General features: G+C 35.3%; 1 protein-coding gene across 7 annotated transcripts; it reads right to left on the bottom strand.

The window, feature by feature from the left end:
- Positions 1-219: 219 nt before the first annotated feature.
- On the bottom strand, positions 220-13,043 carry LOC107488678 (uncharacterized). 7 transcript variants are annotated; one of them, XR_008009429.1, is made up of 15 exons: positions 12,539-13,043; positions 11,569-12,234; positions 10,806-11,012; positions 10,386-10,697; positions 9,504-9,625; positions 8,202-9,344; positions 7,131-7,272; positions 6,842-7,001; positions 6,419-6,582; positions 5,784-5,869; positions 5,422-5,521; positions 4,763-4,824; positions 3,979-4,140; positions 3,726-3,885; positions 1,778-1,918 (listed from the first exon to the last, which is right to left on the bottom strand). XR_008009429.1 is itself a non-coding variant. In XM_052261562.1 (14 exons), exons 1-14 carry the CDS (start codon positions 12,695-12,697, stop codon positions 985-987), a joined length of 3,645 nt encoding a protein of 1,214 aa, XP_052117522.1. In that variant the 5' UTR covers positions 12,698-13,036; the 3' UTR covers positions 220-984. The 7 variants fall into 7 exon arrangements, 4 of the variants coding, with proteins under 4 accessions (XP_052117522.1, XP_015964930.1, XP_020998107.1 ...); XM_052261562.1 differs by lacking the exons at positions 3,726-3,885; positions 3,979-4,140 and adding an exon at positions 220-1,149 and having other exon boundaries at positions 1,759-1,918; positions 6,842-6,998; positions 12,539-13,036; XM_016109444.3 differs by lacking the exons at positions 3,726-3,885; positions 3,979-4,140 and adding an exon at positions 220-1,149 and having other exon boundaries at positions 1,759-1,918; positions 12,539-13,025.
- Positions 13,044-14,208: the final 1,165 nt, after the last annotated feature.

Below are 14,208 nucleotides of genomic sequence, written 5' to 3'. Positions count from 1 at the left end.
GGTGCTAAGAGGTAAAATGTTGTATCCACATGACTTGTATTATTTTCTTTTGTTGTAATAATGTCTTTTTTGATTCAAATGTAAATGGTATGTCACTTTTGCTGACCACTCAGGATGCTTGTTTATGAATACGTTGACAATGGAAATTTGGAGCAGTGGCTACATGGTGATGTAGCTGCTAAGGGTAAAACCTCGTCTATTTCTACCCTTACTCAGGAATCATTTTAAAATTAAATTTTAAATTTTAGTATTTTACATATGTCAAATGCAGAATAAATTGCACTCTTCATGCGGAAAAGAGATCCTCTGAGTAAGATTCGGGCTTCCTTACCGTCGATAATGAAAAAGGAATTTTAAAAATAAATAAATTCATAAGCACACACTCTACCATCATCGCCTAATATTCTAATATATTTTTAGTTGGATCTCTCTCTCTCTTTCTCTCTCTCTCTCTAGTCATTGTTTGTCAAGCATTCAAAACAAGCAAAATATAAGAACGGTCGAGTCATCATCTGCTGAAACATGATGGTCGGTTTTGGGGTTATCAGCTATGGAAATCGTTGCAACAAAATCAAAGTACTTGAAATTGTAGCAATAACTAAGATGGCCAAAGATGTCTTGTGCCTTGTCTTGGTCGCTTTCATTCTTGGTTCCTCAGTGCCTTTGCAGTCCTTCAGTGCCTCCTTTGCTTGTCATCCAATGCATAGTATCATCAAATCCAACGAAATCCTCACAGTTCAGTTGTACTGCCGTGCTGTCTGCAAATTCATCTGGAGACATGCGTCTTCGTTGCCTTCATTATCAGTCTAGGCACTTACCAATTACCATATATCCATTCCAGATATCCATATCAATTGTATCTTGGAAATGCTGAGAGGATTTTGAAAACACCCAGCCACACAGAGGGCAAAAACTCTTGGGGCTAGCTTCTACTCCTCGGTTGATAGTACATAGCCATCAATTCATCGAAACTGCTGACGAACTTCAGATTCCATACTGCCCCATTTCATTGATGACATGTGAATAATATTTATTATAATCGAGAGATTCCCAGAAATGACGCCCAAATTTCCCATGTTTAGGTTCCTTAATATACCAATTGTGCAATTCTTTTAGGCTTCTATCGAACTTCTGCTTTATGGAAAGCACCTGCAAAATAAATTCAGCCAGACAAGTCAACATGTTGTTTACTAGGACCAACCATTTCAGAAGGCGGCTAAGATTTTCCACATTGGATGTTCCATTTCCTCATATGCTATCTACAGCATGGAACAGGGCCATTGAGTATTCTGATGGCATTGGATCTCACCAGTACTGAGAACATCATCAAGGCCCCTTTGGACTAAAGAGACATGTACACTTGCTGACTGCATGTGCTGCTAAAACCCTTATGTTTATAGAAAGTTAAGCTGGATCAGCTATGCTGAGAGCAACCTGGGTACTTTAAATCCAGGAAGACACTCCAAAACTATTTAATCATCCATGCTTACCATTTTCTGCATGTAAAAAATAATAAAAATTGATGGCTCCCAGAAAATATGAACAAAAATATTTATACCAATTGGTCAAACTAACTTCCCCAAGCCACGCTAAATCCATTAACAATATTGAGTTGAAGTGATCTACTTGGTTGCCTATTAAGCTGAGAGGACGAAAAGGAAGATTAGTGGGTGTAATTTGTAGGAGAAAACTATCACTCAAATTATCAGACCTGCAATGTGTTGTGAGGTTGAAGATGTATATTCATGCGCAGATTACCTGAGGTATATTGATTTTGGAAAGTTTGCCCGATAAATTTTCCCAACTGCTTCCAGTCCTCCAAACACCAACTGTAAGACAAGATCGGAAATCAAGTGCACATTGCAAAATGCTTTCAATAATGCCGCCTACTGCCCTTGTATCATCAGAGAGGAAACATCTGAAATGAATATACCCATTAATACACAAATCGCCGAATATTAGAATCCATCAATCAGATGTCACATACATTACTAAATAGAGTAATACAAAAACAAAAACAGAGCCTCATCCTACTAAGCAAGGATGACCACACAAATCAAATGACATCAATAGGCTCTGTCATGGATCATGCCTAAACTAAATACATAAGCATGACATACTAACTTCGATACCTTACTCTAAATCTACTAGTTTGGATCCACGAGAAAACATTAGTTTCCCCATTTACATATGGATGGAACTCGTGCCTATCTCATCTCCCGTTTGCCCATTCCTGTCCCACAATCCTTCGGGTGCGACCCTTTTAACTCCATAACATAGATTCTCACCCTTGTGACCCCTATCCATTTTCCAGGACAGGCAGCCCCTAAAACAACAAAAGACCCTTAATCATTTACTTTTTGAGACATATTGGTCCTTACCCAAAATGACATCGTTTTGAGGGACTAGATAGTCCTTTCTTTTCACCCAAAATGATGTTGTTTTGGGTGAAAAAGAACCTACGTGTTGTGTCTCACAAAGTGAATGGTTACGGGTAAGAGACTGCTCTGTCATTTTTATTTTGTTAGGGGCTCTATGTCTTTTAGGAAAATGGACAAGGTTGAGTTGAGTATTTACTCTAGAAACAATTTAAAACTACAGGCAACGATTCAAACATATTCAATAAAATTATAAGGACCAACAATAATGTAAGCTAAAATAATTTATTGGAACATATACAATTCATCATGGTTGAGATATTTCAAGAAATAAATACATCAACCCATCTCAAAATATAAAAGGTGCAAATGTGAGGATTGTATAACATTTTAATTTATTTAGGGAAAGCACCAGCAAAAAATATAGTTATCCTGCGAGTTTCCAAGTGTAAGTAATTATGGAGACAGACATGAAGCTTTAAGACTTTTTCCTATAGAAAAATAAGTTTTATTGACAAGGATAGTTTTTATTAAAAAAAGAACTATATGCAGAAGTTGCTCTCCCATCAGACTGAAGTACATAAACGCAGTTATCAATCTAGTTTACAAGATGGGTATGGCCATGCAACCACACATCCAGATCCACCAACCAGTAGAGATTGCATGTTGCACCAATATAAGCATCGCTGTCTTCCAGAGATGGTATTAAAGGGGAGAATTTATAAAGAAGAAAGGGATTTAGAGACAGAATTCATACTTCAATATACAACCTTAAGTAATCACAATTACTAAAAACACTAGCTCTAAATTGTCAATAAGAGTAAATCACCATTTCTGACCATCAAAGATGTGAGCGCTGACAAAACTAACCATAACAGATTAAAACTTAGTATCCACAAAAGATTAGATCTGCTTGACAAAACTAACAAAAACATTCATCACAGGTTAATTTTGTTGAAAATACCATTATTACCCTTCACTCTTTTTCCTTTCCCATTTCCTTTCTACCTCTTCCTCTTCTGAAATCAAAATTCTCTCCCTGAACATCATACACCCACCAATCTTGATCTAATTGGATGCAAGAGTTGAACCATTTGGATGTGTATTAACAATATTACCTTCCAATTTAGACTTAACCATAGATGCATCCATTGAGAAATTAGTCATCTTGCCAGCAGGGGAAATTACAAATTCACTATATGGAAATTTAGAATATTGAACCACTAAATTTATAACAACTATCACTCCTAACAATGAAATTAACCTCGTGGTTCCAGAGACATGGGAATTTGAATCTCAAATTCATCTTTTAAATTGCAAAAATGCAAAAAAGTACCAAGACTTAACTGGAAGCTATGAACCGAAACTGAAGCTTCGTTGAATAGTGAACACTCATCATCAAATGCTTCTCAAAGTTCAAATCTTTGGACTTCAATTAACATCTTTGTGCTAAAAATTTCCATGGCCAGGTTCAGGTTTGTGGAAACATAGTTTTGATGATTGCCACCTATCATCCAAATGCAACTATTAATGAGTTAGCTTCCTCACCTCTGGAGATGTCAGAAGATGGAATTGAAGCAAACCCATTGAGATTAACCACCGAAAGTTAATAACGTTGGATCTTCACCGCTATCTTCAGCAACAACTCATAGTAAGGTCTCTTTGGTACTGCAGCCATCAAAGCCGACGATGAGGAAAATGGAGCCTCGCCATGTTGTTGTTCCATCAACGCGGCCGTAGTTATGTTTCGCTTCGTACTCGTCTAAAAAAAAAAGAAGATTTATGATAAAAAAAAAGGGATACATTGGCTGGATCTAGCCATTATCGAATACATCATCGGCGGAAACTGGCGAAATCATGGGATAGGAAAACTGAAGCTGAACTATTCCTCTTCCTCCTACTCCAATTCCTCTTCCTCTTGTTCTTCGTTTTCTTGTTCTTGTTCTAACTCTTCGTTTTTAGCTTTCTCATAGTTGTAGATTCTAAGCTTCACTGCGAAATTATTTTGATTAAGTGTAATTTCAGATTTGAAAATTTTAGGGTTTGTGTATGTTGGGTGATGATGGATATTGCGTTGGTGCTGTTAGTGATGATAATGGCAGCGATTCTTAGAGAATTTTAGAAGAGGAAGAGAGAGAAGAAAAAGAAAGGGGAAAGGAAAAAGAGTATGGGGTAATAAAGGCATTTTAAACAAAATTAACCTATGATTAAGGTTTTTGTTAGTTTTGTCAACCACATCTAATCTTTCATGGATACTAAGTTAATTTTAGTCTGTTATGGTTAGTTTTGTCGACGCTCACATCTTTGATAGTCAAAAATGGCGATTTACTCTTATCAATAATAATCCCCAGTAACTGGGAAGCAACAAATAGATGTAAACTCACATGCATAATGAATCAGCAAGATATTCCATATGCACTGACTCAAGATCCATCATATCTTTCACCTACATCAATAGGAATATCCAAAGCATTTTATATAATAACTGAATTATAATGCTATACAGATCATATTTTGTTTAACCCAAAAAGACATGAAATTGACATTTCAGTGAAATAGAAGAAAATATATAACTGTCCTAGTATCATGAGTTCGTCTTGCAAGTAGAGATAAAACAAATTCCCAAGAAGTTGGGTTGTTTGGTTCTTCACAGATCGTACTTATGAAGTTGAAGTTGCAGTTTCAGTATTTTCTTTGGTGTCTTTTAATACTACTTACTTCTGTTTCCATGGTCATTATATAGAAAAGAAAATTTTTATCAGAATGAAAGGAGGATAAGATATAATTATAACCCTAAACAGATAATACAGAAGAAAAAAAATGTAGCACAGCCCACTCTCGTGCGTTCTTAAAAATGCAATTCCATTGAAGCAATTATTGCAATTAAAGTAGGCACTGAACTCAAAATGCTCTAGCAATGAAACAAATAAAGACCAAAGATAACTAACCTAACTGAGTTGGTCACTCTTTCACCCTTATTTCTATATCAACGCACAATTAATAACAACTAGATAAATATATAATCAAATGCAGCAATTCAAACCTTATGCTGAAGGGAATGAAGCAACTTGCACCATGACACATGAGATAATTGTGATTCTACATACTGCTGCAAAGTAGATACAAAATGGTTGATCTGATGCCTGTCAGTTAGAGTAGAGCAAAGGATGCTTAGAATAACAAATATGCTTTTAAAAGTTAGTCCTCGAAATATAGAATTTATTCAAGAAACTATTTAAAGTAATGCTCATTAACTTCCCCTTAATAGACAATGGAAAAACATTTGCAAACTGCTGAATTTCAAATATTTTCCATGTCAAAAAACAGGTTAGTGTCGCCATCCAGACCACATGGCCCAAACATTCAGCATATCCTTGAAAAGATAGCAAGACGCTTGAGGAATACCTCATCATGGTCAATATATTAAGATGTTGTGTCTCATCATGGTGTAGTTCAGAATTTAGATCCTTCTCAGTTGTATGCACCAAATCCTGTTCATCAAACCCTTAGTAGTCAACATTACTGATAGCTCATGCATAGAATTTGTTGCATTGCCGTTACTATCAACCAACCATACATGTATTATCAATTGATTCATTGAAGGTATAATATTGGTACCAATTGTTTGTAATTTATACATGGAAGCTTCTACATGTGAGATTTCCATTAAAATCTTATAGACATTAAATTCACAATGATATTTGTAGAAGACAATACAAAAAATGGTGGTGCATAATAATGAGCTACAATACATCAAAATACAACAAGAAAGGTTTATCCCGTTAGGTGGAATTGGATACATGGAACAAACAACACTACTGTATCCAATCATGAATCATGTTTGCAGTTGGCTAATCTATGCTCATGAGGGTAGATGCGACCTTAACAAGTGCTTTATAGAAGAACAAACTTTAATTTCTACTCTAAATAACCTTAAGAAGTGCCGTAACAAGACCCTAATAACATGGATAATAATTATCCAAAAACGGAATAAGCTAAAGGGGAGACAAAAAAAAACATAAAATTTCATCAAACCACACCTTTAATGAGCGCCATACATCAGTCAATGAGAAAATGGCAAGCTTCACTTGTATCAAAAAGTTGAATATATCAGCATATAATTTAGATGCAGCAGGTGTCAAAACAATACTGAGCGGCCAATCCACGCGGTAACCTAGTCCTAAGAAATCGAAAGAGCGTACCCCTGACATTATTTGAAAATTCATTATCAGATATTATACTTTCAGATACCAACATCCACAAAGAAGAGGTTTAAAGAAAAAAATCAAATAACACTATAGTGTTCTAACACAATAAATAAATTGATAGAGTAAAAGGACTTCTGCTAGCAATTTAAAATTATTATGGCCCGCATAGCTGGTCATTGTAATAATGATTCTCTATTGGATACCAATTACCAACTGGTGAAATCACCTTTCTATAGTATAGTAGTATGGATGTACCTATAGCAGAATTGGAAAGAGGTAATTTTCCATGTCCTTTCATGTACACAAACAACCTATCTTTATTAGGGTCTTGTTCACAAGAAGACTTCTGAATGGCCAACTCAAGTAGACCTTGAATTTCTGAGAGTCTCTCATTTGCTTCTGTAACAGACCACTTCTGTGATTTCAAGTAAAACAAAGAATATAAAAAGCAAATGAATGAGTAAATTTGCATCATTATAAACTATAAGCAGGTCATAGCCAAAGATTTTGCAAGTCATCGTGTAAATCAGGATCTGGGAATTACATGATGCCAAAGAGACAAGATGAACAAATCTGCCCAGTCTGCTAACTCCATAAAATGATATCGGCGCAGTGCCAAAAGATGCTCTTGCAACTCAAATACTTCCTCAAGCACGTTGATGGTTAGTCTGCTAACATACTTGTATCTGATATCTTTAAAGAAAAGCAACATTGGAGTAAAACACATTTCTTAGATGGAGCAGAAATCTATACGGCATTGATTGATCAATGCCACCTGCCTTACCTAAAAGGATAAGCTCTTAATTTAGTGAAGGTCTAGAGTGCAGTAGTAGATTACTGCTCATACAGAATACACAGTTAGTAACAACTGTCACTGACATATCCATAACTGATTGAGTAATGTAAAGACCCTAACTATGTCCCCCTATATAAATCTCACGTACTCTCTATCGTTCTCAGAATAACAATGACTATTTCAGAATCACTCACTCTATATTCTCTGAATTCTAGTAGGCCTGGCTGTTATTACTGCAGAATACTATCATTTTTAAGCACCATCAAATTCAAAAATGTCTAAATCAATTAATACTATTTACAGCTTTTCCTTATGGACTTTTAGCTTCTGGATCATGTAAGCGTGCAATGTAGTTCCGCAGTTCCTATCACCAAAATAGTCCCTGATAGAACTGGTTCAGATCATCATAGAATGTTCATTCAAGAGTGTTTTCTTCTTTTTTTTTTTTTTTCTTTTCCAATGTGACCAGCAAACATAGAATACAGAGCGATATTCCAGAGACTCTAACTACCGTATTCTTTTCATCAGCAATCCCTAGACTGATTTTCACTCCACCATTTCACTTGTGTTTATCGCAACTCCTAACTAATGAAAGGCCAAGCTGCAGCTCTATAAAAAGCCCCTTAAACATCCTTGCATTCCAGTTGTTAGGCACATACCGATTTCATCAGAAAAACAAGCCAATTCAGAATTATTGCTGAATCAGACCTTCATGAAACATATGCAGAGGAAAAGACTACTAAAAGAAGAAATATAAGAAACTTTAGATAAACCAATCAATAAGTTAACCATAATTAATGAACACAAAGATAAGGATACTGAAGCATGATTTCCTGCAGTAAGCATTTGTCAAGTATAATATCAAGTGGTATCTCAAAGGCTGATGAAAAACTGTGACTGCGAGTAGCACCACAATTCTTAGTATCACTAAAACTATGTAGCAATCTTTCCCAAGTGCTCCCTCCACATACAACTGCATCTTGCTTATGGTCCATCAAGTCCAATGAAGCATCAAAATTTTGTTTGGGGATATCAGCCAGCCCATCTTCTGTACCAATTCCCATTTCACCATATTTAGTATTCTTGTTACCATAATTGGCTGCACTACCATTCAATGGAATTGAAGATGCACTTGTAGCTCTAGAACCGATGAATAACTTGTCCATATAAACCTTACATGGGTCCTCCACTGTCGAAAAGTTTACATACGGGAAAGGACGTTCATGGTTGGCTTTGAATCTTTCTCCACTCCCATCCATCCAGTGAAGCAACTCATTTCTTGTTAACATTGGATTCATACTAAGGAGATTAGGAATATTATACTTATGACCAACTTTTTGCAGTTGTAAAGTATACAAATTTGAAGTAAATGAATTATTATCAGGTTGAGCCTCACTTGTGGCTGTCCAAATAAAATTATCCTTAATGGATAAAACATCATGGCATGATATGGAGTATCCCAGGGATCCTGGTTGCTTTTCAGTTATCTTTCGCACAATTGATTCATCATCATCAACTGAGTTATTCAATAAGTTCCCCATTTCTGAATAACTGTCAGTCATACTGTATCTATACTGAATACTGAATACACAAGGGAACTGTGAATTCCCTGAATTTAGAGGATTAGACATGTTATTTGATATCACTCCCTCATGGGAAGACTTTAGCAAATGATCACTGGCATCTGTATTATCACAAATTCCATGTGAATCACTCCCTGGCTTCTCATGATGACAACAATCCTGTATTGAACTATTCAAGGTAGTACCCTTCAAGAAACTTAAAGCAGATAACTGATTTTGTCCCCCAACTATGAGACAAGGCCAGTCATGATGCTGATCAGAATCCAATTGCTCTTCAGAGCCATTTAAGGACAAACTCTCAGATGAACTGTACATATCATCCAACAAAGATAATTCGTGAAGTCTTCTTGAGGAATCAGAGTCCATACTATCAGCATCCCTGAGAATTTTATACAAAATCAATTAAGTAATTACAAAGGGAAGTGCAGATTTAGGACAAAAAACAAAATGCCAAATAGCATATGAGACAAAACATGGCACTTAGTGAATGTATCTACATGCTCACAAAAATTTGGGAGAGAGGAGACTGGGAGATTACATGTTTGAACTTCTTTTATCTGCTGTTGAACGGACAATAGATTCATCTTCTTCCATGACCTGTTCTAGTTTGTCAAGATCTCCTCCAACATTATCAAAAGATACTGAAGCATGTGTAGCTACCTTCAAAAAGAAATCAAGGAGAAAACATGGAAAGAAATAAGAACCAGCTCGTAAATGGGAAAACAGTCCTTTTTTGGGTTTCCGTATCAATTTTAGTCCCTAGTGGACCATATCTTATGCTTTCACTGCCCCTTAAGTGGCCCATCCCAAAATCTTAATTTTGACGAAAGTAAAAAGATGAGAAATATCATTGGCAGCAGCTGATTATGATGACACAAGTTTACTCCATATAAGATTGTTCATTGCTACATCATAAACTATCGCAAAAGAAACATCCCTTCAAAGAATAGGGGAAATTTGCATTTGTTGGCACTTCAAATTTCAAAACATTGTATTAACAAGTAACAGTTAATATAACAATTATAGCACAATATCACTTCTATTTCAGTTCTAGGCTTAACACCATCAAGATGGCAAGAATCATGGTTGCATGAATATTAAAGAAATACAGAGAAAATGACATTATGACAACACAAATTTGAGAAATAAATATATTTCAACTATATCTACTATATCAAAATATTGTTTGACATTCAAAACTAACCATATTGTTACCTAAATAATTGTACTAAAAAAAAATAAAATGTCCACATCTGGTACAAAAAGTCAATAAAGTTGGCTCAGATATTTTCTGCAGTTCCACATGTTTAAATACGCTAGCCTAGTAATCCCTTTCTTTTCTCCGAATACAAAAATAACTGAACGTAAATAAAAGTGACAAGTGCACATACACAAGGATCAAAATTTTCAGTACGATTACCCGTTGGTATCTGATTTCTAAGCTGCTGAGTAGGCTATCAATTTTTTCATTCATCCTTTCAAAATAGTTTTCCCTTGCAATCACCATAACATCTATAACATCTCTGCTGAAAGTCAACGGAGAAGAATAAGATGTAATACTACTAGCAAAGCCACTCCAGCAAGGAAGAAAGTCTTCAGAACTATGTTCTCCAGAAGTAACATGTACACAAAGTTCAACCAATTTTAACAATACTTGCAGCTGCTGACCAGCTCTAACAAGTGGAACCAGGAAGTCTTTAAGAAATTCAGGAATGGAAACATCATCTCTCACCTGATGTTAGGGAGTCCCACCATAAGAATCAAAATAACAAGGATAAACAAAGTTATGATCCAAAAAAAAAAAAAAAACTGTCGATAGCTCAGCAAAGGCAGGAATTACTCTGATATGTGTTGATGGAACGTCCATAGAATTGCTAGATTTAAGATGAGACTTAGGAGGTGAACACTCCATGTTTTCTACAATAAACTCCTTATATGGGTCATGGATTTCTGCTTTGAAAATCCACGATCTTATGAACCCACAATATGGTTCACATGATTGAAGAAAGAGAAACTTGAGAAGTGTACAATGAGCAGTATCAGCAACCTAAATTTCATAGAGGTGTATATCAATATAAAGAAAATTCAGAAATGTAGAAAAGAATGTATATAGGCAATATGCTTTAATTCACAATACAGCATGTGCAATGCTTTTTCTGAAAGTAGGTAGTTATCCACAAGGCCACAAAGGAATAATCCCCAAACCCCCTTCCCCCTTACTTTTTGCATTCGCTAGAAGGTGACATATGAAAGTGAGTAGCAATCTATTAAGCACAGTAACACCATTTCCGGGCCATGCCATGTGTCAAAGACATTCTCATGTTCGTTAAATCCACATTTTTTAATCCCCGGAACCAAAATAGAGCAAAAGCCATAATCCAGATATAAAATGATGCATAAAAATATGATAATACAATGGCAGAAGCTTAGAGAACAAATTATCCCTATATCTTGATTTATCTTTAAAGTTGGGTCTATTTTGTGAACAATTTTACAACTATGCTAATAACTCTCGCCAATCATGATCTGTAAGAATTTTACACCCTAGAATAATAGTAGAATAAAACGAGATGGATTATACGTTGATATTCACGTACACTGACCTGTAACTGTGCATACAAAAATGTCAATAGATCTCCTCCTCTGTAGTAGTGACGAAACTCAGCCATAGCTTCAGTAATCACCTCCTCCAGAGAAATTTCTGAAAAGCGAAGGACCCACTTTTGTAGGTTGCATATGCTTGCAAGGGCTTCAACCCAAGTTCTTAATTCTTTAGTATGCAAGTAAAACTCAAGCAGCGTAATTTCAGAATGCACTACACTCTTCAAACATCCGGATGCAGGGAAATCAACATCAACATCAACATCCTTTGATGAATGTCTTAAAGCTATAGACGCATGAACCGTGTCCAATCCACAAAGGTACCCTTCCAAGACCTTTCCCACAGCAACTGCAAAGGCTTGATTAACAAGACTATAAGGAGGGAACTCTTGATCATTTTGACTTTGAAAACTGTCCTGTAGATTCATAATTGTAAAATAACCTACAAATTCACGGATAAGAATAACTAGAGAGCTGGTGGACCCTATAGATGTAAGCAAGTTTCCCAAAGATCGAGTGCTGGAAGCCCGATTCCAAAGACTGGAAATGTGGTGGAAGGTCCTGTCAGCTGGATCAGAACAAAATAAGGCAGAGAGTTGTTGGATGCTGAGAACAGATGATTTTACACCTTGCAAAGCATTTGTCGCCAGCCTCACAAGACTTGATTCCTGAGGCCAAAATAGTAGAGGCAAATCACTCCATGTACTGAGTAGTGCTAGGTAACCAACTTTTTTCGGCCAACATCAGCCAACTTTTTAAAAATTACTTTTGTTTATCTTAAATTCTAGACCTAAATCATAAACATTTAACCTTATATCCTAAATTATAAATCTATACACTAAAGTTAGCTAATGTTTGCTAACTAAAAGATGATTCCCTATACTTCCTCCAAGTGTATGTACTAACCCATTCGAAATGCATAGAAGGAAAACGTGGTTGTTTTGTTGGGATTGTGAATGCAAGAATACTTACAGAGAGAGCGGAGAGGGTTTGATCTGAGACGGAGGAAGAAGGAAACGAGGGGCGGAGTCCACTTTCAGAGGGTATGGATTCCCATGTGCTTGGTGGAACCCATGGATCTTGCACCCTCAAATTCTGCAACAAAGATGCAAATCTCGCATCCACACCCATTGGGCACTGTCAATTGAGTGCTCTCACTAACCTTTTCAGCGTTAATCACTTCTTGCGGAGGCGGCAACGCCGCAACGGACGAGGCTGAGGACGAAGGACGCCGAGCCGGTTCGATTCTGAGTTACCAGGAAGCACACTGCTCGGCGAATGAAGAAGGGAAGCAAGTGACACTCTTGGTGGTGCTTAGTATTTAGAGCAAAAGTAAAGTGATTTGAAAAGTAACGTGAATTTAAAATTGAACTGATGAGTGATGACTTGATGGTTATGGTATAATATATGAACAACAAAAAAGGAAAAAGAATGGGTGGGATAACAAATAACTAGATGAGCCGATGGCATGCGGTATGAAATAAATATTGTGCAACAAAACATGTTTGGAAAAATTAGTGTAAAGGAGATATTATCGAAGAAAAGAAAAATGTTAATTGATGGCTTATTTTTTTTATATTGGTTAAATACATGTGTAATACATTAATATTGGAAGATTAGGTATTTTTTTATATGGTGTTTTATTTAAATTAGACGGTCCGATTTGTTTGAAGAAAAAAATAAACTACAAATCGGAGGGTCCTTGCTTGAAGAAGAAAATAAACACCAAATCGGAGGGTCCGATTTGTATTTTTTATTTTTTTAATTTATTAAAATAAAAATCGGACAGTCCGATTTCAACATTAAATTTTTTTTTATTTTCGAAATTACAAATCGGACCGTCCGATTAGAATTTTTAACTTTTTTTATTTTTTTCCAAACTCAAAACGGAGGGTCCGTTTTCTATATATGAAAAACATCTCTCTTCTCCACAGTGTTGTATTACTACATTCTCTTTTCCATATCAAAAATAAAAAGCGCTTAATTGATCAGTAATATGTTGGTTAAATTTATTAGCATTCAAATGTAATTTTATTACTTCGTGTTGCATTGATCTTAAGTTATTAATCAAATTATTATAATTCAAATTAATTTTAAAAAAATAATTTAAAATTATAATTTCACTCTTATCACATACATGGCACGGATAATTATACTTATTAACCACTTATTTAACTCGAATCAGATAGATATTTAATTAAAATCAAATTATAATAAAATTATAAGTAAGGATGAAAAATCACATACTCGTGTAAATTCAGAAATGTACAAAAATTAAAATTGCAAGTTGTAACACAATCTCAAATACAAAAGTTAATATCAAAATTTATCATTGATTATCAAAATTAGTAAATTTTCTTCATTGAAATGATGATAGCAACAACAGGTAACTCAACAACATGGCAGCAGAAAATAATATAGCATAGCAACAACAATATGCAGACAACAAACAAAATAGCAACTAATCACACAACATAGCAGCAACAACTCAAGAATAGCAAATTAGAAAAAATGTTATAATATAATGTTCCACAAAACAAGAAATAATCAGACTTTATGTGGCTAAATCACTTAGAAACAAAACAAAAAAAATTAAATTCTTTTATCAACACTCAACATGGTAATAATCCACCTAATTCGGA

Source organism: Arachis duranensis, chromosome 5 (genome assembly GCF_000817695.3).
Source record: "Arachis duranensis cultivar V14167 chromosome 5, aradu.V14167.gnm2.J7QH, whole genome shotgun sequence".
Classification (NCBI taxonomy): domain Eukaryota; kingdom Viridiplantae; phylum Streptophyta; class Magnoliopsida; order Fabales; family Fabaceae; genus Arachis; species Arachis duranensis.
The sequence above is the reverse complement of the archived record's forward strand: the minus strand, read 5'-3'. Positions and strand labels throughout refer to the sequence as shown.